Genomic DNA, 25,976 nt, shown 5'->3' with positions numbered 1-25,976 from the left:
GTTTCTTGTTACACTGCCAGGCTGGTCTGAAAGCAAAGTGAAGATCTCAGCACCTACAATTTTCACTCCTTTCAATATTTAGCACCTGTAAACCTAATTCCCTGCCTGGATAGCACATCCCTTAAAGATATCCTACTGCCGATGGGGAAATTTGGAATGGTTTCCACACCAGAACATTGTCATGACAGGAAACATCAAGAAAACTTCAAATAAAAAGGAGAACAAGAAGGGATCTAGAGGGAAAAGAAGCATCACTAATGCTCCAGGTTTTCTTCTTGAACTTCAACTCACAGAAGCATCAAACAGCACACAGAGTCCGCGTCTCGAATCCGATGTCAGCCGCAGCCAAAGGCAGATCTGGGCTCTGAGATGCCCAGCCCGGCACTCGGCAGCCCTCTACTGGGCTGCCTGCAGCAACAACAGCAGCCGGGGGTTCCACGGAGCTCCCGAGTGGAAAATCCCAGAGCTGGAGCGCTCCCATCCCGGTTTCAGCACCGCAACGTCAGCCAGGGACCTCCAGAAGGAAGAGCAGCAACACAAGCACCTCGCCCGCAGAAAGCTCTGCCTGAACAGTACAACTAATTTGCCATTTACTGCTCACAAGTTTTGCACAGGACAGCTGAAGGAGTTTCAAAATGCAGAGCTGTGAACACAGCACTGACTCGGAAGCTGCAGGTGCCAGGCCAGCTCAGAACTTGGTGAGGCACAGCAGCCAGCACCACAGGGGCAGGCACCTCAGCACCCTCCCTTCCCAGCTTAGCTTTGCTTCTTTTCAGTAGCACATGTCAGCATGCCAGGTGCATTGTGTGACACAAAACAAGAGCAATCCTCCTAGTTAATCAAACACCAACAGAACAACTCATGCCATATTAACAACACTTAGATCTGAGCAGAGAGAAGTGACACCTGAATGCTGAGATCTGTGCTCTTTCCCCACCACCTTAATCACTGTGCTACACCAAACATCGCCAGAATCGTGGTCATCTAAAGGTACCCTCACAACAAGGAGTCTTCAACAGCACTTGGGCTAGCATCTATCTTTCTCCTTAAAGCCTGAGAATGCCTGGAAAGCCTCATAGCACTTACCAGCCCTAAGCTCTGCCCTCAGGCTCCATACAAGCTCACACATATGCTACTGGCTCCGCTCAGCTCCAGTGCATGCTTCCCATCTGCATGAGATGGGAATGGTGGAGAAGTTAACTCAATGTGGTTATGCCCACATTTCCTGCAGAAAGAGGCAAGCCCTCTGGGTGCACAGCTGCTCTGGGCCTGGCAGTCACTGCACAAAGCTGCAGCAGGGCAGGACCAGGGCACAAAGGAACATCTCCTGCACTGCCTCTGTAGGGACACTGCTTAACCCAAGGACCAAACTGTACTTTGATTGCAGTTGGGTTTGGGTAACCAGTACCTGCTAGATTCCATAGGAAACATTTACTTGCATAACAGAAGCAAGATTTTTAGCCAATATCTAGCCTTTATGAATGAGTCTTTTCCTTTTTCAGCATAAAAATATATGATCCATATACTAGAAGCACCTATTTCACTGATTAAATGAATCATATTTTAAGCAGAGAAGAAAAACAGCCCCCAAATGCTAGGAACATAACAGTGCAATAACAGTAACATTACTATTCTCAAGCTATACACGTATACACAGAGTACACACTCAACCAAACTTACAGACTCCATTCGCATTTCTGAGAGGCTTAAATTCACAATGTTGTACTAACATTGTATTAAATCTTGGGGTTTTGCTCATTAGGTTTTCCTGAGACATGAAGGAGGTACTGGGCACTATATACAGTCAGATTTTCTAGTACTGAGCACATACAAATTCTGGACTTAAGAGATCATCACTTCACGTAACTAGCTAAAAGTATTTCAATTTCATATTTAAGGAAATAGAGGAATTATTTTAGGATTTTTAAATCAAAGTCCTGAATACCTACTTTCCCCTCCTCATATCTCTGGAGAAGTTAGAGGGAGGGGATAGAAAGAATCATCAGTGGTTTATATAGGGTATAAAAAACAGTTCTGAGCTTCAAACTTTTGCATAGGGCTATTGCTTTATAACAAAATTTAAGCTTCAGAAGGGTGAAAACAGCAGAACTCAACTACATTATCAGTTACTTAGATTCTTACACAGGAATGAATACATATTTTGGTAAATGGCACATACACATTTTGGACTCATCTCCCACCTACCTCCTGAAAGCCCCCAGAGACTTGCTCCAAAGATGAGGCCTTTGTGCTAGAAAATAAATTTTGTATAGTTCTAGTCTATTAATCTATCGTCTCTACTTCAAGAAACTTCCAAGATATTCTTTTAAAAATCCCAGATCCTGAGACCCTCCCACAAGTCATAGAATCATCAAGGCCAAGTTCTTGTCATCACCTGCAGGCTTGATTTAACATTTTATGAGAAGAAAATGCACGGTATTTCCTTCTGAATATGATCTGGGAAAAAAAGTTAATTTTTTCTTTATAACATAAACCAAAAATACAAAGTCAACTAAAAGTTTTGCAGCAGGCATATCTTGCTGAATGTTACATACTTTGAGCTAAAGCTGAGAGGGCATAATAAAATAGAAGTAAACAGCACAGTCTTAGCCGCCTTCCCAACTAGGCAACATGTTAGCTGGATGGAAAGAGGACAGGTCTCCCATGAGATGGGAAAGTAGCACAACAGCTTGACAATCCTCCGCGTTAATAAACTGCTTTTGTCTTCACTGTGATCAGAAAATTAAGACACACTAGTGTAAGACTGGTCCCAGTAAAAATTAGTCTAGAGCTCTACACCTAATACTTCAGGTTACAGAAGAAGAATGTTATTTACTTATTGAAAGAGTATTACCCGAAAAGGCAAGGACACAAAGCCCTCAGTTTTATAGCTCATCCTTACATTCACAAACAGCTTTGAAAGCAAGTCCTCCCCCCCATCCAAATAAGGGTGACTTTGTGATCTAGAACAGCCAGTCCTGGAGAGGTCAGGCCAACCACTCTGGCAGGTAAAGTAGTGGTTCAACTCATTTACAAACATCCAAAATCAAGATGGGCAGCCAAACTGAGAGTACAGATGCTTATAAAATGTTAAGTGGGCATTTCACTCCGTTTTGAGGCAGAATTAACAGCCTCATGTACCAGCCTTATGATTTAATCACCTGCTATAACACTGATAGTTTAGCAGTTCAAGATACCATCACTGTTAACACACTGATATACCGACTCAATTCTGTTTCTGACCTGGATTTATGGCACTGTGTGTTCTTATTTAGTACCTCAGACTATTGCTATAAGTAAGTGAGATTCACCTGCCTCTTTTTAGCCCATTAGAAATAAATATAAACCACTTTTTTTTCCCCCCAGCTTTAGAACTTGACCCATAACTACAAGTCCAAAATATTTAAAAACAACTGGCTGAGATCTATGTCAAAATGAGTAATATGTTGTAGAAATATATTCTCCTCCATTTGTGATTTCCTATGTCTCTAATTATTATATAAATGGTGAAAAACAACCACCACTTCAGCTGGGCAATAACGCATGCCACTTCCACAAAACAGAATTCGGCCACTCTTGCAGGTCAAAACCCTATTACTAGGATAAAACACATTCTCTAGTAATTGATACAGATTTATCTTCTGCCAGAGGCTTCCCATTGGCCCTTCACACAGAGATATCTTTACATTTGGGTGATGCACATTACTTACAGTTACTGTGCCAAGGCAAGTGGTAAAGCTACCGTTGCCCCTACCCTATGTGCAAACACCCTCAGGGAAATACAGATGGTTATTGACTCGCTTCCCAACATTATTATATTAACAAGATCCACTGATAAGAGGCTTCCCACACTTAAGTTACAAGAACCTTTCTTCTGGAATCCACCAGGCACTTGGAGGCTATTTATGCTGCCATTAACAGCATATGCTGTGCACACATACAACACTTAGTGACAGAATGATTTGCAGGGCATGGAGGAGGCTAGAGAAAAGGGATGCTGAGCTGTCAAAGCAACATCTCATTATATCATATAAAGATAGTGAAGAGGAAAGAATAGGGCAGAGGGAAAAGTGGAATAAAAACAATTTAAATAGCTTTCATGCTGTTTCTAGGAGACCACGTAATATAGCTGCTGAATGGAAGATGCACACTGTCAGCAGCAGGTACACGCCAGCAATAATACAGCAGGGCTGCAGGTGAAAGAGGGGGAAAAATGGGGTGCACGCTGGTTCAGTATTTTCTTCCAATTTCAGACTACTGATTTCCCCCAGAGAGCAAAATTAAATAAAGCATGAGGAAGCCCTGTATAACCACTGAAGAATTTAAACAAGGGAGAATCTCAGCTTTCTCTAAAATGATGACAGTAATAAATTAAACAGAAACACGGTATTAGAATTTGTATAGATGTCAAAGTGTTTTACAATTCTATCAGAAACACTAAGGTAGACTTTGAGTGCAAGACTGAGCTGACACTCTAGGTCATTTCTTCTTGCAGAAACAAGAACTTTTTTGGCCAGCAGGAGAGTATGGCTGCATTGAATCTGCACCTTAAGAAGAGACAGATGATACTGAAACGTTGCTCTCCTGCCTCAGGCCATTCACAGAAGCAGCTCAGGAAATGTTTTTACAGATGAAAAGACATGCCAGGTACATAAAGTCCCAGCTAAAAAGAACAGACAGCCTCACTGCTAATTTCTTTCTCTGCTCTTTAAGAAACCTGTCTTCCTATTTGAAGTTAACTGACATGTTCAATCACCTCTTCGTAGACTCAACCCCACCCCCACCCCCCGACAAGTTATACTTCAAGCCAAGTTTTATATTATTTATACGTCACAATCACATTTCTCTGTATTAGCTTTCAAGCCTCTTCTACCTCCAGAAACTTAAAAAGTTACAACTTGCTTTTTTAACCATTTCTATTTATATGTAAGAACAGCCAATTCTGTTCTGTACACAAAGAATAACGTGGTTCAAGGAAGACTTGAACTGTTTGGCTACTACCATAGAATACGTCAACAGCAGAGCTAGGAATAGATTACCGTTGTCCCAGTTCCCAGCCATTTGCTTTAGCTGTATGACCACAGGAGTAGAGGCAAATCCAGGCTGAGCATGTTGCCAACTGGCCATCAGACAAGAAAAGCAGGTCGCCTGAAGAGCTCCTCTGTGGAAGGATTTCACTGCTGGACCTCAGTAGGCAGCACATCGAAAAGAGTGACTTGACTTGGGAAAGCAGAAGAGGGCTTAGCAAATAACATAGCTACAGAGAATTTCTTGACAATATTAGCCTGGTAGACTGTGTAAGCACATACATATGTATGTATGTAGCGGATTACACTGAGTGTCGCAGGCAACTTTAATGAAATTCCTTCATCGCAGGAAAAGTAACATTTTTCAGCACAGAGCTTAAGACTGACTGGAAACTTAGTGGCTATAACTGCCCCATTTTCCAATGCAATTTCTTTGCACTCATTTAGCTACAGTCAGTTTGGAGACTAACATACAAAACTCTACTTGCAATGAAAAGAAAGCGTGATACAGCTCAGGTATGCAGCACTTACATCTCAGCATGAAATTTATTTGCAAAGAGCCAGTCTGACAATGAAACCTCATCTCTGATGGAGACGTTTCTCTGTCAACAATACTTTAGCTACTGGGAAAAACACCACATATTGATGTGAGAAAACCGAACTGTTTATAGGAATATACTCATTCAACAGCATGGATGCAAGCTGAACGTCACATCACAGATGACATGTTTCAACTAACATGCTCTGGCATCTGCTGGCCAGCATCAGACCAGTATGAAGACAAATCTCAGGTTAGTTTCAGAAATTTCAAATACACAGCGGTGCCTGAATTAAAATGCAACTCGTTTTGGAGCTAGAACTGCACAGATAAAACACCTAGGTAAAATACGAAGTGCCTGCACTCAAAGGCAATCTTGAACAAGTGATCCACTAAATCCCCCAATTCCTTGAATGAGAGATTCCCAAACTGTGGATAAGTAGTCCTAAAGCTTCCCACAGAAGTACACAATATAATTCTAACTTGAAGATATAGAACAGCAAAAAAGGCTATATGCCTCCATGGAGAGAGATTATAGGGCTCACATGAGATACTTCGTTTCAAATTGGTGCAAATCATCTGATTTACAGGAACTATCCATGTGTGCTCTTTGCTCACAGCAAATGTAAAAATTTGAATTAGGAACACCAGTTATTTGGAAAGTAAATTCCCCAAGGATTGTTGTATACTGCAGAGCTGCTAAGACCCACTGCTTTTAATAAAGTTTTACCCCACAAGGCTCAATCTGCCAGCAACAAAGAAGAAACATCTCCACTAGGTCTGAAGACTGCAAAATAGCACAGACGGTTCAGACAACTCATGCTCTGACAGACTGATCATAGCATGTTGGCCAATAAAACTTTAATGCTAATGCATAAAGACCATGGAAAAACAAACTGGTCTGTAAGCTCCCAAGAGGGAGCTCCTGCCATTAAGCAGCAACACAGCTCTTCAACCAGACTGAATAATTTTGTGCTAAGCTTTAGCATGCCCCATGCTAATTAGCAGTGCAGGGCCAAAAGGAGCAGCTACACCTCAGAATGTGTTAAGGGTTCATTCCTAGAATACAAAGCATTTGCAATATGACAAAGTACAGTCACTTTTTCCTTAAAAAGTATAATAGAGCACATACACAGACTTTGGAAAGACTTTTAATACACAGAAATAGTATAAACAAGATGTAAGACCACGGAATTGAAGGACGGTTTAGGTTGGCTGCAGCCTTCAGGACCACCAGGTCCAACTCCTCGAGCAGGAACACTAAGAGAACACTAAGAGGCTGTTCAGGGGCATGCCCAGGTAGCTTTTGAAGACCTTCAAGGAAAAGACCCCACAGCCTCTCTGGGCAGCCTATCCTAGTGTTCCGTTACCCATACAGCACATAAGTGCTTCCTGGTGTTAAGACAAACCCTTGTGTGCCCCTGTTTGTTCTCACTGCCTCTTGTTCTGGCACCAAGCATCACTGAAAAGAGCTGGCTCCATCCTGTGGTCTTTCACTGGACTCATTCCAATATGTCCATGTGTCACACGCACTGGGGAGCCCAGGACCAGGTGCAATACTCCAGGCATGGCTTCACCAAATCTGAATAAAAGGTAAGGATTGTCTCCCTCAACCTGGCAGTGTGATGAAGAAACAGAAGCATAGTCAGGGTCACCAAGTAATCAAACAGAAGAGATCAGGAACTGAGTCACCTAACAAAGGAAATGCAGGCTACTCATAATGGATCACGTTACAGAAGCTCTAATCATCAGAAGATTTCATTGCCATCAGCTTTCTTGAGTCATTTAATGGAAAATTATGGGAAAAGGACAGAAAAGCAAGGTGGTGATAGCAATCAGCAGTACTCTGTATTAAAAGGTCAGCAACAGAACCCTGAAACAGCAGAAAGAAACAACAGATACAGCCAGGAGCTGCTGTACCCAGGCAACAAAATAAGGTGATCAGACTACCCTTTAACAGCAGATGTCTGAGGTGACAGACTACTTGAAAGCAGCTCAGTGTTCAAACACACAGCAACAGATAGGTGCGCCGCTTCTCGCAGTGACAAAGGCGCTTTACACTACTTAAAACGGACCTGCTCCTCTCCAGAGGACTGCCCTTCACTGCTTGAATTGCTGCAGCTCCCAACACCTGCCTTCTAACACACAAAGGGCATGCTATCAAGGCTAAGGAGAAAGAACACAAGTAGGGCAGAGGGATCACGAAATTAAGTGGTAAAAATATCATTAAGGGATCAAAAGCCTCCGAGGCTTTGCGGAAGATGCGGAGAGCTTCGCTTAAAGCAGCTTTCGGGAGGGAGTTACCAGCTGTAAACCCTTCCGCCCCTCGGACGCGGGCAGACACACCCGGCGCCCCGCGGCCGTCCCAGCGCCCGGCGCTCGGGCGGTGTTGCAGCGCCCCCCCGCGGCTCACGCGGACTCCACCGGCCCGGCTCCTGCGTCGGTCACTTCAGCACAGTTTTGATGGTCACCTTTCAGCAGCAGTCTCTCTCAAGATCTCTCTATTCCTGTTGTGCTCTCAGTATCCCTTTCATATTGTTAGTCTCGGTATCGTTGTCAGTCAAAACAGTTCTCCTGGCTCAGACGGAGAGCTCACAGCACTTACTGCACCACTGCCTAGCCAAATCAATTCCAATATTACAGTTCTGTTCTTCACACCAGCAAAGCAGGCACAGCCAGGACACATACTTTTCCCAGGCCACCCAACAAGTCACACCTGTGGAATATTAATACTGACACTTCTAATCAATATTCAAATGAGCAGAACTGCAGGCAGAAGCAAACACTTCCAATGACAAACTTAGCTTTGCAGAACACAGCCACATTTTAAAAACCCTTCTGATTACACAATTCAAAGGCACAGTTCAAGAATCTAAGTCTATTCCTGATGAACCAATGAGATAAGATGATCTCCTGTTTCACATTTCAGGACCTGATCTCCAAGCTCAGGTAATCATCAGCTCAGGCTGCTGACCAGAATTCTATCTTCAACTGTGCATGGTCATTACGTTACTTAGAATGAAATTAAGATTATATCCTCTGTATACATACATATGGTTATTACTGTTTTCCACATGCATTTCCTTCCAGCTCCATAGAAGATGCAAAGACCTGCTTTTCACTTACCTCTTTAAATCATAATTGCCAGATAGAATATGAAATGGCAGAGCATCAAATTCAAACTTAATGTCAAAACTAACTGAATACTCAACAAGAAGGGTTAGAGCAGCAGACGTGTAAAACTATTTATTTGGTTCATAAGCTCTTTATGAATGGCTGTCAGTATAAATGCTATATCAAGAACAGATTGTTCTCTTAAAGAATAATACAAAGCACTTCTGGTTCCCATGGACATGTCATGATATTTTAACAGTAAGCTGCTAATAAGAACCTCAGAACACTCTGGGTTGTTTAAGCCATCCAGAATGATTATGAGCAGTTGTGTTTCAAAAGTCACTGAACTGGAAACAAAGCTCAAAACATCACTTGCTGTAATATTACAAGCTTCTATTCAAAAATAAACACCTATTTTGTTGCATATATATATCAGCTACACTTAGCTGAAAAAAAAAAAACATTCCTCAGTATATACCCAGAGCACGTCACTGCAAACAAGATTTTTAATTAAAATTGGCATTTCTGAGCCTCCTACTGACTGACAACCTCTCACAGCCTCCTCCTCAGATGGCTAAACTGGCTTCCAAGAGAGATGGCAGAAAGAAACAAAATCAAAACACTTGTCTTTGATAAAGCTCTGCTGGGGCCAGTATCAATAACAGGAAGCTGCACAGCTGACCACTTTGGAAGTCTTCCCTAACAACTGCTCAAGATATCACAAACAATACAGGAGGCTTTTTATTCCTAAGCCTACAGGCAGGATAATCAGGTAGGACAATTTTAATCAGAAGCCGCATTGTTAAAAAGAATGCAGAACAATATCAGCACTGCAGTGAGCATAGCTCTCTTCAAATACAAAAGTAGGCTTGGGGGCTGGCCAGAGCCCTAGGTGGGAGGTTGGCTCAGCTCTCAGCAAAGCCTTATCCCTTGCAGAAAATAGGCAGAGATAGGTCCTCAAGTCAAATCATGAAAGAAAAAAGACTTCCTTGATCTGATCACTTTCCCCAATTTAATGCAAAGAATTTATACTGAACACCATTACAGTACCTTCAGGAGGTTCTTCTTGCAGATGAGGGGGCAGTTCTTCACTTGTTGTCTCAGTTTCATCTTCCACCATCTGTGTTTCTATGCTAGGTCCCTGCAGAACAGAACAAGAGGAAGTAAGTTGGAGAACATTCAGAAAGGAACCACAAAACTAATTACAGGATTAGCTAATATGCCAGACATTAAGGACACAAGGGGCTCCCTTTAGCTCACAAAGAATGCTGATAGATTTGTTTGTGGTCTAATTACTTGAAAGTGGGGGGGGGGGCAAAAAAAAAAAAGACTCCTCGAAGCTAACAGAACCAGCAAGTACAAGAGTATGATGATCTGAGTGGACTAAAACAAAAATAACAATTTAGAAATTTCCACCTTTCATTTACAATGCACATAATCAAATCATCATATCAAATCCTCATTTCCCAAGGGTGGCAGTGGATTCACCATCAGTTGGAAGTTTGAGGAAAAGAAATACAATCTTTGATTTAAAAGGATTCATCTATGCCTCACCAAAACTAGGTTCTTAAACACTAGTGCCCTGCTGAACACAGTAGATAAACGTGAGTTATACAGATGGTCCCAAAACCTCATTTTTCACCAAAAGACAAAAACTTGTTTATCCCAACCAAGTTTATTGACTACACAGTCCTCCCCATCAGTCACATTTGTATCTGCACACGCAACACAGATCACTATGGGAAAACTACCAGATTGCTCTTCAAAGTCCTGCAATTCCTCTTTCTAGCCTTCAGGATCTTGGAAAGAGCCTTCAACATTGCTTGTGTACAGATAAGAGCTGATTTACCAGTTTTGTCAACTACAAGAGCATTCAGTTGTATCAACACAGCTGAATTCACTGTGGAGCTATGGAAACATGTTTCTTTCTCAATTTCAAAGTATCAAAGAAAAATAAACAAGGTCCTGTCCTATTCCCGCTCCTCTTTTAAGTAAAGGAAGAGGCAGCAGCAGAGATAGTTATGGAGCACTTTTAAAAAATTCTTCAAATACTAATACAGTCAAAGTGAAATTAGAAACATAGCACCCACTAGAAACAAAGCTTTTGGGCTCCTTGAAGACATAAATGGGCTCGTAGCCTAGATACCTGAAAATGTGTATCAACATTCACAGTTGAATGGTTACAGATGCCAGATTAAACATCAGTACATCAACAGCTTGCAAGATTTTACTGTTCAAACTTGTAGAAAAAGGAATCATAGCATTAAATCTGCATTATTTCTATATTTTTCAAACCTTGCAACTATAAGGTTACCTACAACAGTACTGAGCAGGTTATCTGCTTCCTCATTTTGCACGTTCTGAACATTAACATGCTTTACTTTCTTCCCTCAAAGAAGTATGTCCATGCCGTTTCCTTCTTTCCTTTTTCCCCCCTTCAACAAAATGGGTATAGAAAAAAGTGCCACCACATTGCAGCTAAGGTGAACAAAGCAAGCACAAGTCTGGTGCATGTGCCACTGTTGTAACCTTGACTTCAGCCATCCACAACTGCACAAGCTTCGCTTCAGACTTGAGGGAGGATTTCTTCCACATTTAAAAACATCTGACATCAACAGCACCCAGCTTTGATTAAAGTGATACAACCACTACAAGGTACTGCGTTAATTACTGTAAGGAATGATGTAGCGTTTTATCATGGGAAGGAAAAAATATATTCACCATAAAGCATAGATAAAGTAGTAATTGGTTTGAAATAATACAATCCAAAAACCCAAACCGAAGAATCAGTCACGGACAACAGTGACTATTTCATCACTTCACTTGACTAACACGAGATACGTTTTAAGAATGTGTTTCAATACATTTCTATCCATTAATGCTACAGAGAGAAAGGAAAAGACAACTATGACAGTATATGAAAACAAAATGTATTTCCATATTTAAAAATATATACATGTAAGACAAAGTACCACTATTTTATTGCAAACATTCTGAACCACAACTGTAAGAGATCCAGACTATACAGTCTCCTCATGATACATCTGCACTTTCCAGTTTGCCAGATCAAGATCACTTCAGAAAACAAAACAACCCACAGTTAAAGAACCATCCACACAAGGCAAAGCTAATGGCCATGCTGATTGTATGCCACCTGATGAGACACTTTGACTTCCCAGGACTAAAGAAAAAAGCAAATATTAACAATGGATCAAATACTACACAAGAGTCAGTAGTCTCACTTTGCTACCATTAAACAAACCTGCTCAGTAGTTCATCTTGATAACAGTCAATGACAGTGAAACCCCTTTGGTTAACATCTGCTGCCATTTCCACACATACATGCTGTTTGATAACACTCACTTCTGTGTCAAAACTTTAACACTTCCTACTGGGATCCCACAGAAGTACACAACGTAATTACTACTTGTATAGAATGTTCTTAATACCTAAAAGAGAGGGGAAAAGAATATTTAAAGAGAATCTATTTACTAATGAAGAAATCACAGTAATTTGAACTATTTTTAGAATGCTTTTTTTATATATATATTTGTTCCAACACTAAAAAAAGCTAGCTTACTTCATATTTTAAAATTTAATATTAAAAACAACAAAAATAAAAAATGCTGCCTGCATAAAACCCTGAAATCTCTTACTTCCTAAAATGAAATTTGAAATATCTTCTATGGTATAAGTCAAATTATGAGATACTTTATCATGTTTGTATATTGCCACTAATTGCCCTAAGTAAAGAACTTCCAGGAGAAGCAGTCTCAAACACATTTTAGACTTCAGTACATCACTTTAACCACTGAGAGCAGTGACTAAGTGTGCAGAGGACCACTACTGAATTTCACTAAGTAATAAAAACGTGAAACAGTCAAAAGTAGATGAGATGCTAAGTTCTAGTATTCACATCTAGAAGTAATACTTAGGACTCAAAGATTGACAGATGTTATTCACAAGATACCAAGTCTCTTCAAACAGCTTAATATATTAGATTAATAAGTCCAATAGTTTTTCCAGTTATATCTGGTGAATTCAGTTCACTAGGTTTGCTGCAAGCTTGGTAATATAATCAGTACTTAGTGCAAGATGCCTATAGTGCTAGCAGCATAATAATCTACAGCAAACAAAACAATCTAGTAATTATAAATTTTAAATTCTCTTATAAGTTATAGATTTTTTTATGTTATAATTTCCAGAATAGGCATCAATGATGTTTGTTTTTTTCATTCTTAAGGATCCTTGACAGATGAAAAATGGAGTGGGATACATACAACTGTATAAGTTAACAGCTTACAGATGAGCAGCCATGCAGTGTATAGCAATTTTATAATAATCATCTCAAGCTCCAGCTACTGTAGAAGTAATGCACACAGATGTTGCTTTTACATTGATGCCCCCTCTGATAGGATAATGCCTCTAATAATATGTTTTACTTTCTGGATAGCCTGAAGAGGTCAGACAGCTGGACTTGAAGATCTTTGTAGGTCCCTTCCAACTAAATTATTCTATTCCAAAAGCATTTAAGCAGGAAAATGCATCAACAGTTCAGAAACATCAGTAAGTTGTTAACAGTACAATATTCTTTTCCATTATATAGGCTTGTAAAGTCTTTTTAATTGAGAAAGAGGTTCAATTCCTCACTAGAGGCACTGAAGAACCACTGATTTAAGCATGTACTATTATAGGAATACGTTATGGCACAGAGCCTAGGAACATACAATTGAACAGAACTGCATTTTGCTGTCTTATACTGTGCTTCAAGAAGGCTACGTATTTATAGATCGAGAGGACTGCCAGTATTGAATTAAATAAGTGCCATGAACTGGAGTGTAATCACTTATCAGCACCTCACATTTTTCCCTGGGACACAACACTTAAGGACTTCAGTGTGATGCCAGGATTTTCAGTATATTTAAAGACAATTTATCTTACAAATGCTGCAGTGATAGAAAGGAAGGAGGTTCCCACTCAGTGAGGGTCAGTATTTTCCATGAGGTGTTGAGTTACCACAATTACACTGAAATTCACACTTGTATATGATTTCAGTCAGTCCTACAAACAGCATATACCATCTCATTTTCAGTTTATTAAGAAATTAAAAACAACAGGAACACTCCCAACACTAGGCAACCATAACCGGCCCATTTTGTTCACTTAGATGTCAACAGTGACACAAGGCTGTCACTGTAAATGCTCAAACATGTAAGTCATGGGAATTGCTAAGGTTTCTAAGTCCCTATAAGCAATCTTGAAATAACCAAAAAAACCCAGCCTCCTCTGCACAAACACATTCAGATCTTCTGGACTCTACTTTTCTAGTCCACACTAGTTATCACATATAAACTTCAACTGAAGGTTGCTTACTCATTGCTCACTGAGCCATGATCAGGCCAGTAAATAACCAAGAAAAAAGATAAAATCCAGTGAATTTTTACTTACTGAAATTTCACACCATTTGGAGCAAATATTTCAAGTTTCCCTCAATTTATGACTAGTAAGAAAACAATCTCACTGCTGTTACCAAACAAAGAGAGGCATGTACCTTACAACTCTGGCCCTGCTTGCCATTCATACTCAATCCATAGAAACACTTTCTAGATTACTTGTGCAAAAAAGCCAAAAATAAAGCAAAAAAGAACCCACTCCACAACATACATGAATACTCTTAATACTTTTCTCCATTGTAGTGAAGTCTATTATGAACCACTTCCCCTTTATAGAGCTGAAGCTGAAGAACTTAAAGCCCAAAGCCATGGATGGCTTCACCAACAGCATGGTGTTTCAGTTCTTCAACCACCCTTTAAAAATTATGCTCATCTCCTGGCCAAACTCCAGCTAACGTCTTTATGCAATTTCAAGTGAAAAACCTATGTATTTCCTGACCTAGATTCCACATTTCTATTCTTGTTCCTGAATACTTTACACCTGTTGCTCCTTTCTGACATTCATTTTCAAATTTGTCTCTGCTCTGCCCTTAAGCTTAGAGCTTCACTTCTTCCCCTACAAAGAATTGCCTTCTGCCTAGCAAAGCCCCCTCCACAGTGGCCCAGGAGGTCACATCTGCTTCATCCTACACAAACCTATAGCTGCCAGCCTATATCATCACATACCCTCTGTGCTGCCCAGCATCAACATTCAGATCATAGAACTGCTCAGGCTGGAAAAGACCTTCAAGATCATCTATGTTATCCTATGTAGACATCATTCCAATAAAGCAATTTAACAAAAGAAAATTAACAGCAGTGCAGGTTTCACTGCTCCACACAATTTCACTTGTGAGCTTTCTCAGCACAGATCCAACAGCATTTTACTTTAAGAAAAAAAGGTAGCACAAAATGTATCCCAGCTGATAACTGATAACAAGGGACAGTTGTGTCTCCAAAGAGTTACAAAACTCAGTGGATCCGTGAGAAGAAAAAGTGAACCCATCCCTAAGCACCTGAGACTTTGGAAAGTGCTGTGGGAATCTAACATTGCATTTTCAAAGTACCTTAGTGAAAGCACTGACCTTTTATTTGTTAAATTTAAAGAATGCTTACTGAATGCACACAAGACTAAACATAATTGTTTTCCTGCACACTTTCCCCATTCCTAAAAACAAAAAAGCCCAGCAGTTCCTTTTATCCCAGGTTTGTTTCCTCCAAGTGGAAGGGAAATGGGACATGTTATGATCAGGCCCAAAGTGTGCCAATGACAAAAGACTTGTCAGATCCAGTAACAACAGCTGTTTTGTCTGGCTTTTCTACAATGACATTATTAAGGCTGGTGTTAATTCGGGCTCTCTCTTCTATCCAATCAACATAATGAAGCTCCAGAGAACTTAATTAAACATGAAATATTGAAGATGAGTTACCCCATCTTCCACACTTGAAAGTGGCTCATGGCTTAGAACAGAATGTCCTTTCTGTTTCTGCAGAAAGACAAAAAGCCTCAGTTTCTAAGGAAACAAGACTTTTGGTTTTAAAAAAAGATTTTAACAAGTAGACACTGTGTAGGCAGTTTAACACAAAGCCTCTTTTCCAGGGAGCTAATTGTCTACAGGTACTTAATTTCAGCTAAGACACAGAACTAACCAGCAATACCAACTATCGGCCTAAATGCTAGTGCTGGGAGCTCCTCTCAAACAGCAGAAACAAGCAGGCAATACTGTTGCTGCACCTTCTGGAGGCAGGTGTTTGTTGCAGCTGCAGGTTTTATTTCAGCAATAAACTTTCAGCGCAATGTAGAATTAAGACTTCCATTTAAATTTTCCTAAATGCCATACAAACACTCCAGTGAATCAGCCATCGCTTAACTGCACACCCACACCTCAGGGGTTTCCAAAGTTGCTGCACTTCTCCTTTAGAGGAAAGAAAAATTGATCTGCAACCATAAACAGTTTTTTTCACTTTCCTGTAAGTTGAAGAGAGCCTCTTGATGGATGCTTTGCTTTTAATTCTGCAAAACAAGGTTAGCACATAATGAGAGCTTCTGTGCTAGGTTTCAGCCCAAGGGGAATTTGAGTTACAGTTATAAATCCCCTAGAACATTAAAGGAAAGTACAGAAATAGAAATGCTGAGGATGACAGTAGAGTAAAATTATAGCACTTTGTTCATAGTACACTGTGAGAACATACTGGAAAAGTTGCTTAGATTACTTGTTCTTCTCTGCACTTGGGCAAACACATTAGGGAGGCTGTGATTTCAACAACATTTAATTTTGTCTTAACAATGGGGGAGAACATGACTGCAGAGGAAGGAGGCAACAAGACTGCATTTTAGTGCAGCTAACCCCAAACGAAGACCAACTTCTAATGTCCTCAGCAGAAGAGTCAAATCCTATTTCTGCAGTAATAGAACAACTTCACACTGTGAGTAATCCCAATTAGGATTTACTTGGCATAAAGAAGTTCTCAACAAAGCAACACCACAGGCTATCCTCCATTCAGCAAGATAGTAAACAGTGTGCTTTGTACTTCTTTCCCTCACACAACAAAAAGTCAATAGTCAGCAATAGTTCTGACAGTTCTGCACTCCTAAGCTAGTAATTTTATTTTGATTGACAAATCTTTTCCATCTGAGTTCAGTTACTAAACTGGTGTTAACACAAAGTATTTTTTAAAAATAAAGAAAACCAAAACACCTTGCTTCTGATTACATACTGACCTGACTCAAAGCACACTTCTCACTTAGAGCTGGTTCAACAGTATAATAACCAAAAGATTCTTTCGCTGCAGCATAAGAACTGAAAAATTACACAGAAAAAGGCTACATGATTTACTATCGATTCCAGTTTGAACTGCTGCCTCCACAACTAAGAATATTCCTTGTCCAGAACACCTTTTTTCCTCTGAAAAACTGACTGTGCAGAAATGCACTTGCTTGGAAAAAATAAGTTACACGAAGGCAAAGTGTCATTGCACAGTGTAATTTAAACGTTAAACATCATTAAAGTTGGGAACAGTCAAATACAGAAGAGTCACTGCAGCAACACCTGACAGACACTGAAATGGAGTATGAATGGGAAATGATGCTGGACCAAAGCATGATCCTACAGCACTGCACATAAACCTGAAAGCAATTAAATAATTACCAATGTATTAAGATGTGAGTTAACCTCTAACAATAACTGACTGTTCTCTGACATAGGTAATATTATTGGGGAAGAGGAAGAAATATTCTTACAATCAAAAGTAAACAATAATGAGATGTTATGACCCGCAATTTCAGAGAGCAAAAGCAGTATATTTTCTCCGCCTTGCTCCTTGGCAAACAGGTTTAACAATTAAAGGCAATGTTACTGACTAAATAAACCGGACAGCATACACTACAGAAAGAATATTTTCCATTTTCCCAATGACATATGCAAGTATCTCTATACTCTAGAAAGCTGGAGACTGCATGAGAAATTTGTCTGAAATGCAGATGAGAAGCCCTCTGCTTAATAACTCAGGCCTATACCAGAGCTTATTAGTATTTTCTCAACCACATTACAGACAACACTTTTTCCCCTTCCCATCATCCTCAGTAAGGTGAGGATTTCACACACAGTATTTTAAAAAGCTCACAGAGAGCTGTGCTAAGCAATGTTCCTTAACAGTGGTTTCATATGGCCAACTTGAATTACATTACCTGTACGTATACATATTTCCTTAGTAGTGCACAACTACTGTTTAGCTTTAATGAGGTAAACTAACTAGTTTTTCCAAGGGCATCCACAGCTTGAATGGGACAGTTTCTGTAACAAAACTCAAGATACTAAGTATCATAAGCATGTATCCAACCTGACAAACAAACACTCCCAATAGTCAACAGAGCTTTCCAGAGCAGCCTGAAACAGAAGCTTTTTAGTGCTTACAATTTTAAATTAATAATGCCACAAATCCATCTGAAATCAACAAGTTATTCCAAAAGCACCAGAAGTCATATTAAAAGCCAGGGACTGAGGTTTAGAGTAAAATATTTTATTTGACCCAGAAGTTGTTTCTGCTCAGTTTATTTCAGGTGGAATTTCAAAATGTGTTTTCTGCAGAACACCCAATATTTCGGGATTAGCATTGAGCAAACAAGGCAGGAGATAGTAATATGTTGCACTTACTGTACATCACTATCCTGATGCTTCTGTTGATGCCTAGGTAGTCAAGCCTATTTTCTTCTTCATGAAGGAGTTGTCACCTCAGATCGTTGCTTGTTCTATACATTTATTGTCATAGTGTTTTAAAGGTATAACATTGAACTGTTTACTTAAGGTACAGAGAAAGCACTACATCTTCCTAGTCCCAAGCTCACCAATTTTACACCTAACCAGCATGCATCAACTCAAAGCCAGAAGCACCACCAGCAATAGTACCCTTTTTATTTCAGGCATCATAGAAATCTCTCACTTGCTCCCAAATTAACTGCAAGAATGGTAAATAAGATCACAAGTTCCTGCACACAAGATCACAGCTAGAGTTACTTCATCCAGCAACAAAACAGCTGTCAGAGAAAACACTTGATTGTAACAACTGCATACACTGCACCTGTTGACTTAAGGAAAAACTTATTCTGGTGACAGCTGCCTGCAATTTCTGAGGATCTTCAAGGTACACGAGCTCTTCCTCCAAATTGATATTTACATAGAAAGGAGGCACAGGAACTGCACTAGAATCTTCAGCAGCAATCCACAAGTGTTAAGACCACAAAGTCTGCTAACACAGGCATATGCTGTTTTTCTGACTTCAGACACAAAATAAACTGCTCAAGAGCTCCACTTGCACATAATTTGCCTAGAACACTGAAGGCATGTAACCTCTACCCATCCCTCTGAAATTCAGCTAAAACACTGGGAAAGGAAAACCACTACAAAGTTAATAAGGTAGTGCACTTACTAGAGGTGCCCCATCATGGGAATATTTAAGTCAGAGCTATTTATAGTATTCGTACTGTCCCTGGTCCATTTTGCTATCAGTTACATTCACTTTCCTCCCACTTCCTATGAAAAATTTAAGACTACATGCCAGAAGAAAAAAAGACAACAACATACTCCACAGCAAGCAATACCTTGTCTGTCCTCCCTTTTATAAGTCATTCCATTCCAAAGTGCTTTTCATTTCAGCTGTCACAAGCCCTGCTAAGCAGGATCACAGGCACATTAAAAAAAAGTTACACATGTCAAATTTTGACAGGACAGTACGTGACACCCATCAGGAACCGAGCTGTTTGAAATTACAAGCAAGAGAAATACTTAGCTTTTTTTCCTAACTTTTGGTAGGACTTGATCATCAAATGCCTGCCACATACTAGATACCTAGTATTCACCTGCCAGCATCAGGTACCAAAAGCAGTTAGGAAAACAGAACTGCAGACAGTCAGTTCACATTTGATTTCTTATATACATTGTTTTCTTATATCAGCCATAAAAGTTTCTCAAAGTTGAAACATTTTCAAACACTCTCATTCCAAAACATGCAACTCAGATGTGAACAAGCACCACCACCTCCCTCTATGCTTTGCAGAATCATCTGAATACAATGAAAAGGTGAGAGCTACTTCAACATCACCACTTTAAGCTTGCTTTCCCAAAGAATAATGTCAGTATCCCCCTGACTCACAATGCTTCTCATTCCTCTGAGTGCATTTAAGTTAGAGCAACAACAGGAGCTGCACTGAGAAGCAGCAGCTACATCAGGCAGCCACCATGGCAACTCTAATGCCCTAATACATTCACCTGTTCAAGATGAGGTGCAAAGAGGTTGTTAGCCAGGAAGCAAGTACATCCTTCAATTCCAACAAGACCTGAGAAATTCAGAGTTTAGCTCCACAGGACAATACTAGAAGTTTACTGTGGGATGATAACTGGTGGTTGACAACACGATGGCTGAGGGCTAGGTCCTCTCCCCAAGTTTATCCACACCCCCAACAAATGGAACAACCCTCCTACCCTAACAGGCTGTGTACCCAGGCTGCTAATGCAACCTGGTGCATTTTCCTGCCATCGCAATCTTCTGCCCTTGAAGAAAAGCAAAAGCTCTTGGCATATTTCAGTCAGAAAATATTTCATATTTCAGCCTTGAGAAAAGATGACAGAGGGGATCTTATTAACGTTTATAAATATCTTAAGTGCAAGAGATAAAGTTCAACCCCTTTTGAGCAGCCTGCAGGGACAGGACAAAGGGAAAACAGCCATTAACAAGAACATAGGAAGTTCCACACCAATATGCAAGAACTTCTTTGCTGAGAGGGTGACAGAGCACTGGCACAGGCTGTCCAGACAGGCTGGGGAGTCTCCTTCTCTGGAGATGTTCAAGACCCACCTGGACACCTACCTGCGCAACTTGGTCTAGGAAGCCTGCTTTGCAGGGGGTTGGACTTGATGATCTCCAGAGGTCCCTTCCCACCCCCTACAATTCTGTGACTCTATGATACTCTTCACATATTGCACATATATTCCAACATATAGCAATGATCCACCCTCAAACTGACTGCATCCAATTCCTGTCTTATAGTTTAGAAAATTGAGGTTTCAACCAATTTTATATTTTATGTTGCCCAGAAGTGCTCATAGATGCATCTCTAAGCATCACCAACTCCTGAAACAGATGGGAACAGGAGCAAAGTAAGCACTGGGATGATCCTGAATCCCCTCCAGCTTCAGCACTTCAAGCTTTAAACAATCAATTTGCCATGTTGCTTTATCTGTATCTTTTTAATAGAATACTTATTTTATGTTTGACTTAATAAAGCACATCAAACTTCAGTTCCCCAGTAACTATCAGACACTAGCTAAAGATCCTGGAAGGATTACTTGCACAGCAGAACTCCCCTGATGTTACCACTTCTCCTCAGCTGCTTACCACTTTTCCAACCAGACAGACTATCCTCATACAAGCCAGCATCAGCTTGTTTTACTGACAGCCCTGCATTCTCAGCAACCTGCTAAAAAGCAGCAGCAACAACAACAACAACAAAAAAAGACCCAAAACAAATGCTGATCAGAAGCACAAATTCAAATGTACTTCCCAAGGCATTGCAGCAATTAGGGAAGAAACAGAAAAGACAACTTCTCAAAAAGCTTTACTCTTAAGTGTTGTTTCCCTGCACTAAACAACAATTTAAACTTCACATTGATTTAAGTCAGACTGAACTATTTGCAAGCAGGTCCATGAAAAAGGTGATTCCACACACCACACAGAATCCTACTCCACCTCCCCCATTTCTTTCCCCTTTAAAGAGCTAAAAAAGGGTAGACAACATTGATGCATTAGAGCTGTTCATTAAAAACTATTATTTCTACCACAGATAACTCATCTTAAGACTTTATGCATCTTACACTGAGGGAACTCAGGTAAACACTACAGCAGAATGTTACACATGGGAAGAAATAAACACTGAAGTTACTTGAAAACTGTGAAGCTTTCTATACTGCAATGCTCACAGCTGGTAAAAGGGGGAAAAAAAAAGCAAATCAGACCCTCCCCTGAACACACACAAACTCCTTCTGACCACAGCATGACTCCACTCACATTGCCCTACTTCGCATGAGACCATTCAAAACAGCCATGCACTTTCCTGCTCTGGTCAAGGCAAAAGTGGAATTCAGCAGAAGTAAGGGGCTTAGCAAGAATAATCAGCAGTTTACTCAGCATGCAATAAAACAGAAGCTGAAAGAAAGCTTTTCTCTATTTTGGCCTCAAGCTGAATGTACTACTCAGTCAACATGCCAAGATTTCTGTTTTGCAGTGCAAGCCAACAGCCTACCCAAGGCCATAAGGCTGTTTACCAATACCTTCCTCATACATATTTTTGTTATCCCACTATATAAGAACAAGCATATAAGAACAAAAAAACCACCCTCGGCTGGTAAACAAAATAAACCAACACTGCAAAGCAGGAAGAACTTCTCTACAGTAAGGGTGACAGAACACTGGAACAGGTTGCAGTGCCTCTTATGGAGATATTCAAGACCCACATGGGTGCCTACCTATACAAACTATTGTAGGGTACCTGCCTCAGCAGAGGGGTAGGACACAATCTCTTGAGGCCTCTTCCAAACCTTGCAATTCCTTTTTCCACCTGCTTGAAAGCTGCCTCTCTTCTTCCACCTGTGAGCTGCACAGACAGAGCTAGAGCCCATCACACATATGCAGGCAATACTTAACCTGAGTGACCAATATTTGCACAGCCCGGGACTCAAAGTGTTCCTAAACTGGGCAACTTCCAGCTCACACTTGCCTGAGGCTTGTGGAAAGGCATTAGTCAGGTATCACTATTGCAACAGATGCAGGTGCATACAGTTCCTGCCTCCAAGAGCTTATGATGTAGTGGATGGATAAAGATTTTGCTTCTAGACAAACCAAGGAAACAGGGAGCACCTGCTGTGCCCCATACTTCATAGTGATTGATGGAGGGAAGCAGTTCATAAAGATAAATGTTTGAAGACAAAAGAGATTCAGTACAATGGAAAGAAACACCTTGGCACAACCGTAAGTCATTTTTGCGATGTAATCCTGTCCGACTCCTCGAGCCAGCACAACATCTGCAACCTTCTCAGCGACAGCTAATGCATTACAACTTTAATAACCCCATCCCAGCATCCACCTCCACCAGGACACCAAGTTCAAAACGAGACGACCGACCTCATCCGTACCAGGGCAAGCTAACTAAGAGGGCTGCCTGCCCGCACGCCCTCGGAAGGGCCCGAGAGAGGAGAAAGAGAGGCGAAGCTCCAAGTCAGCCCCGGAGGAGCAAGGAGAGCGCAGAACCCCAGCGCCGCAGCGCCGGCCCGCCCGGGTCGGTCCCCGCCGAGCCCCCGCTTCTCCGGGGGCCGCCCCCGCCTCGCCTTACCTTCATGCCGCGTCTCCCCGCGCACCGCCCGCAGGGGATGGAGGGCGGGCGGCCGACGTCGCCGGCTGCGTCCTCGTCTCCCCCAGCGCTCCGGCTCCTCCCGCCCGATGTAAACACACACGGCGGCGGCTGAGGGTGGGCCGAGGGGGGGCAGCGCCATGGCAACCTCGGCCGGAAGAGGAAGCGTGGGGGTCAGGGGCCGCCATCTTTGCGGGGTCGGGTGGCCGAGCTGCGGCGGTGCGGTGCTGCGGGCATAGGGAAGCTGCACACCGCGGGGTGGTCTGCGGCGTTCTGCGCTTCATCGAGTGATGAAGAGTTGGAAGGGCAAAGCCTTCACTGGGACAGCCAGCCTTGCAGCTTGGCTGTCAGCTGCACGTGTCCTGCTTTAGGACCATCACCAGGCACAGGCATGCACCTGGACACGGAGTGGTTCTGCCAGGCAGCGGTTTGATGCGATGAGTGACAGCCAGACGAGGAGCAAAAAGGAGGATGATTTGAAGTTGCGATTTTTAGAACTGGGAAATAACATTAAGCAGATGAGTTTCATTTGCTTCTGCAATTAGAGTAAATCAGAGCAAAGACTGAGTTATTACACAACTACATCATGACAAGTGATCACATCTAAAGGAGAACAGATCTCCCTTGATCTACTTTTTCCCCCCTTCTCTGAGAAACATCTCAATTCCCTCCCTAAATAATATGTCCTTGACCATCTAAATCTTCCAAACCACTCTCCAGTACAGGAGAACCTATTTAGTCAGAAACCAAAAGGCAAAGAAAGTGATAGCTGAAAGCCTTGGCATGCCTGCTTTCAGTGCAGAAGAAAAGCAATTGATTGTTTTGTTTCATTTTTAATTTGCTTCATACCATCCTTCTTAACCTACATAAATCCCTCATGCAAAAGTAGGGAAGTGGTGCCTTAAGATCAATTTTTATTTTTCACTTAAAATTGGAGACTGATGAGTGACACTGAACCAAGCAATTCCCTTATGCCACATGGGCTGACATCCCCAGAAGCCCCTTTCCTATGCTTCTCCCTTCCTTAAATCATTATCTGGATCACTTTTCAGAGAAATACCCTTAAACAGAAATTCAGCTGCAAGAAAGGGTTATTCTCCCACACATACACATACATCATTCAAGCATGTGAACCTTCTCAGAAGAGCAGTAATAAGCCAGTGGATTCAGAGGAGGTTTCAGACCATGCTGATTTCTGCAGACATGCACTTAAATATACATGTGCATAGATAACCACACTTGTTATGTGCAAGAGACTGAGTAATACTAATAGTAATTTCATTAACCAAAATCATAGAATCATAGGGGTTGGAAGGGACCTCAAGAGATCATAGAGTCCAACCCACCTGCCAAAGCAGGTTCCCTACACCAGATAATACCTTAAAATAAAATACCTTCTTTAAACACACCATCTAATAAAACGTAAAACAAAATTACTATTAGAATTAGATTGCATCATATTTTTAATAGCACATTAACAGGAATCCATATTTATGATAACGAGTACAAAAGTTTATTGTATGCATTGAATTTGAATACGCATTGAATTTAACATGCAAACATCACCTAGCCTATTACATCCTGAACTGGTAACACCCTAACTTCTTTTAAATCCTTGCCCTTGTTCACTTTAAACATCAAATTCTAATGGTATAACAAGAAAAACCTAAACAATCATGATTCAGCTGTGTCACTGGAAACTGATCTGTAAAGAGTGTTCAGAGATCCTATGGATTCACTCCAGTGAAACCTGTCCTTTCCTGAGAGAAACCTCTGACACTCAAGCTGAACAATGTGGAATGCCAAACTCACATACTTTGGGGGTAATTCCTCTGTAAAGAGTTCAGTGATTCCCATTGAATTTTAGTGTTAGTTGAAATGTGTATGAGCAAAGACAGCAAAAGAAATTTTCAGTGTTACATGAAATAAAGATGGCTCCCTCTGGGCAGAGAGAAGTCTTTTAAGAAAGACAAGGCATTAAGAAAAATGGAAGTTAGAATCTTGTGTAGGCAAGCAGCAATCACATTTCCTTAATGTCTTTTACAGGGGATGGTAGCAATAGGAAATACCTAGAAATAATTTTGTTCATAAAGTTTGTTCTAACTTTTTTTTTTTTTTTTACAAATTTCCTACTTTGTTCATAATTTGTGAGTCTTGCCATTTTTAAGTCATTACACTCGTCATGTTTACAGCAGACAGAAGTTATTCTTAGAACAGTACTACTTCATAAATAAATGAAAGAAGCAACATTCTGAATCTAAGAATAAGGAAATATTTTCCTCCCTGTGACTTTTCAGTATCTGCTAGAGAGCAGATCTGCTTGATAAAATACCACATAATTAAAAGTCATTTTGTGCACTAGTGTACTCATGACTGAACACTGAGGCAGTATCATTACAAGGAAACTGGAGAACAGACAGCCCAAAAGATATCCCTGGTATAGCTGTATGTCTTAACTCTTACAAGGAACGTAAAAAGTTGACAATGGGAAGCCAGTCTCAACTTACTTTTTCCACTATCTGAGCTGAAAGAAGAAATAAAGAGCAGGGGCAGTCAGTTATTAAAACAGTAATATCTCTTCCACTTTACAGATACTGAGTTTTAAGAACATTATTTTTAATCTCAAAGGTATTTTCTTCACAAGTACTGCACAGCTGGAGAGATCTGTCATTTTCACTTCTGGGGTTCACGGTTGCTCTAAACTTTTTGCTTGTAGTCACATCTCACATGCTTATGCATGCAGAGACAACTTACTAACTCCAATGTGAAGAAAGTTTAGAAGGCATTTTCAGAACAGTGTAGTAGAGAACAGCTCTGAAGGTAAGGCTTCAGAATTTGTGGGACCTATTTCACTTTTTTTTTTTCCTCCCTCTATCTTGTGTTCAGGTCTGTGTAAGATCCCCTTCCCTATCAACAGGAGAGCAAAACAAAGCCATTGGCAGATTTATCACTTCTTATTTTATTAC

The 25,976-nt window shown here is 40.8% G+C and overlaps 1 protein-coding gene across 1 annotated transcript in view; it reads right to left on the bottom strand.

Annotated features, from left to right (window-relative positions):
* Positions 1-23,145, bottom strand: part of LOC136060386 (transmembrane protein 263-like) — a 183,924-nt gene extending 160,779 nt beyond the window's left edge. The window contains exons 1-2 of the mRNA XM_065754866.1: positions 22,993-23,145; positions 9,730-9,820 (exon numbers count right to left, since the gene is read on the bottom strand). Coding sequence (XP_065610938.1) covers positions 9,730-9,820; positions 22,993-22,998 — 97 coding nt within the window. The 5' untranslated portion in view covers positions 22,999-23,145. The remainder of the gene's footprint in view (positions 1-9,729; positions 9,821-22,992) is intronic.
* Between the last annotated feature and the right edge of the window lie 2,831 nt (positions 23,146-25,976).

Source organism: Cyrtonyx montezumae, unplaced genomic scaffold (assembly GCF_038088225.1).
Source record: "Cyrtonyx montezumae isolate F1298 unplaced genomic scaffold, pur_monq_1.0 scaffold_10, whole genome shotgun sequence".
NCBI classification, from domain to species: Eukaryota; Metazoa; Chordata; class Aves; order Galliformes; family Odontophoridae; genus Cyrtonyx; species Cyrtonyx montezumae.
The sequence above is the reverse complement of the archived record's forward strand: the minus strand, read 5'-3'. Positions and strand labels throughout refer to the sequence as shown.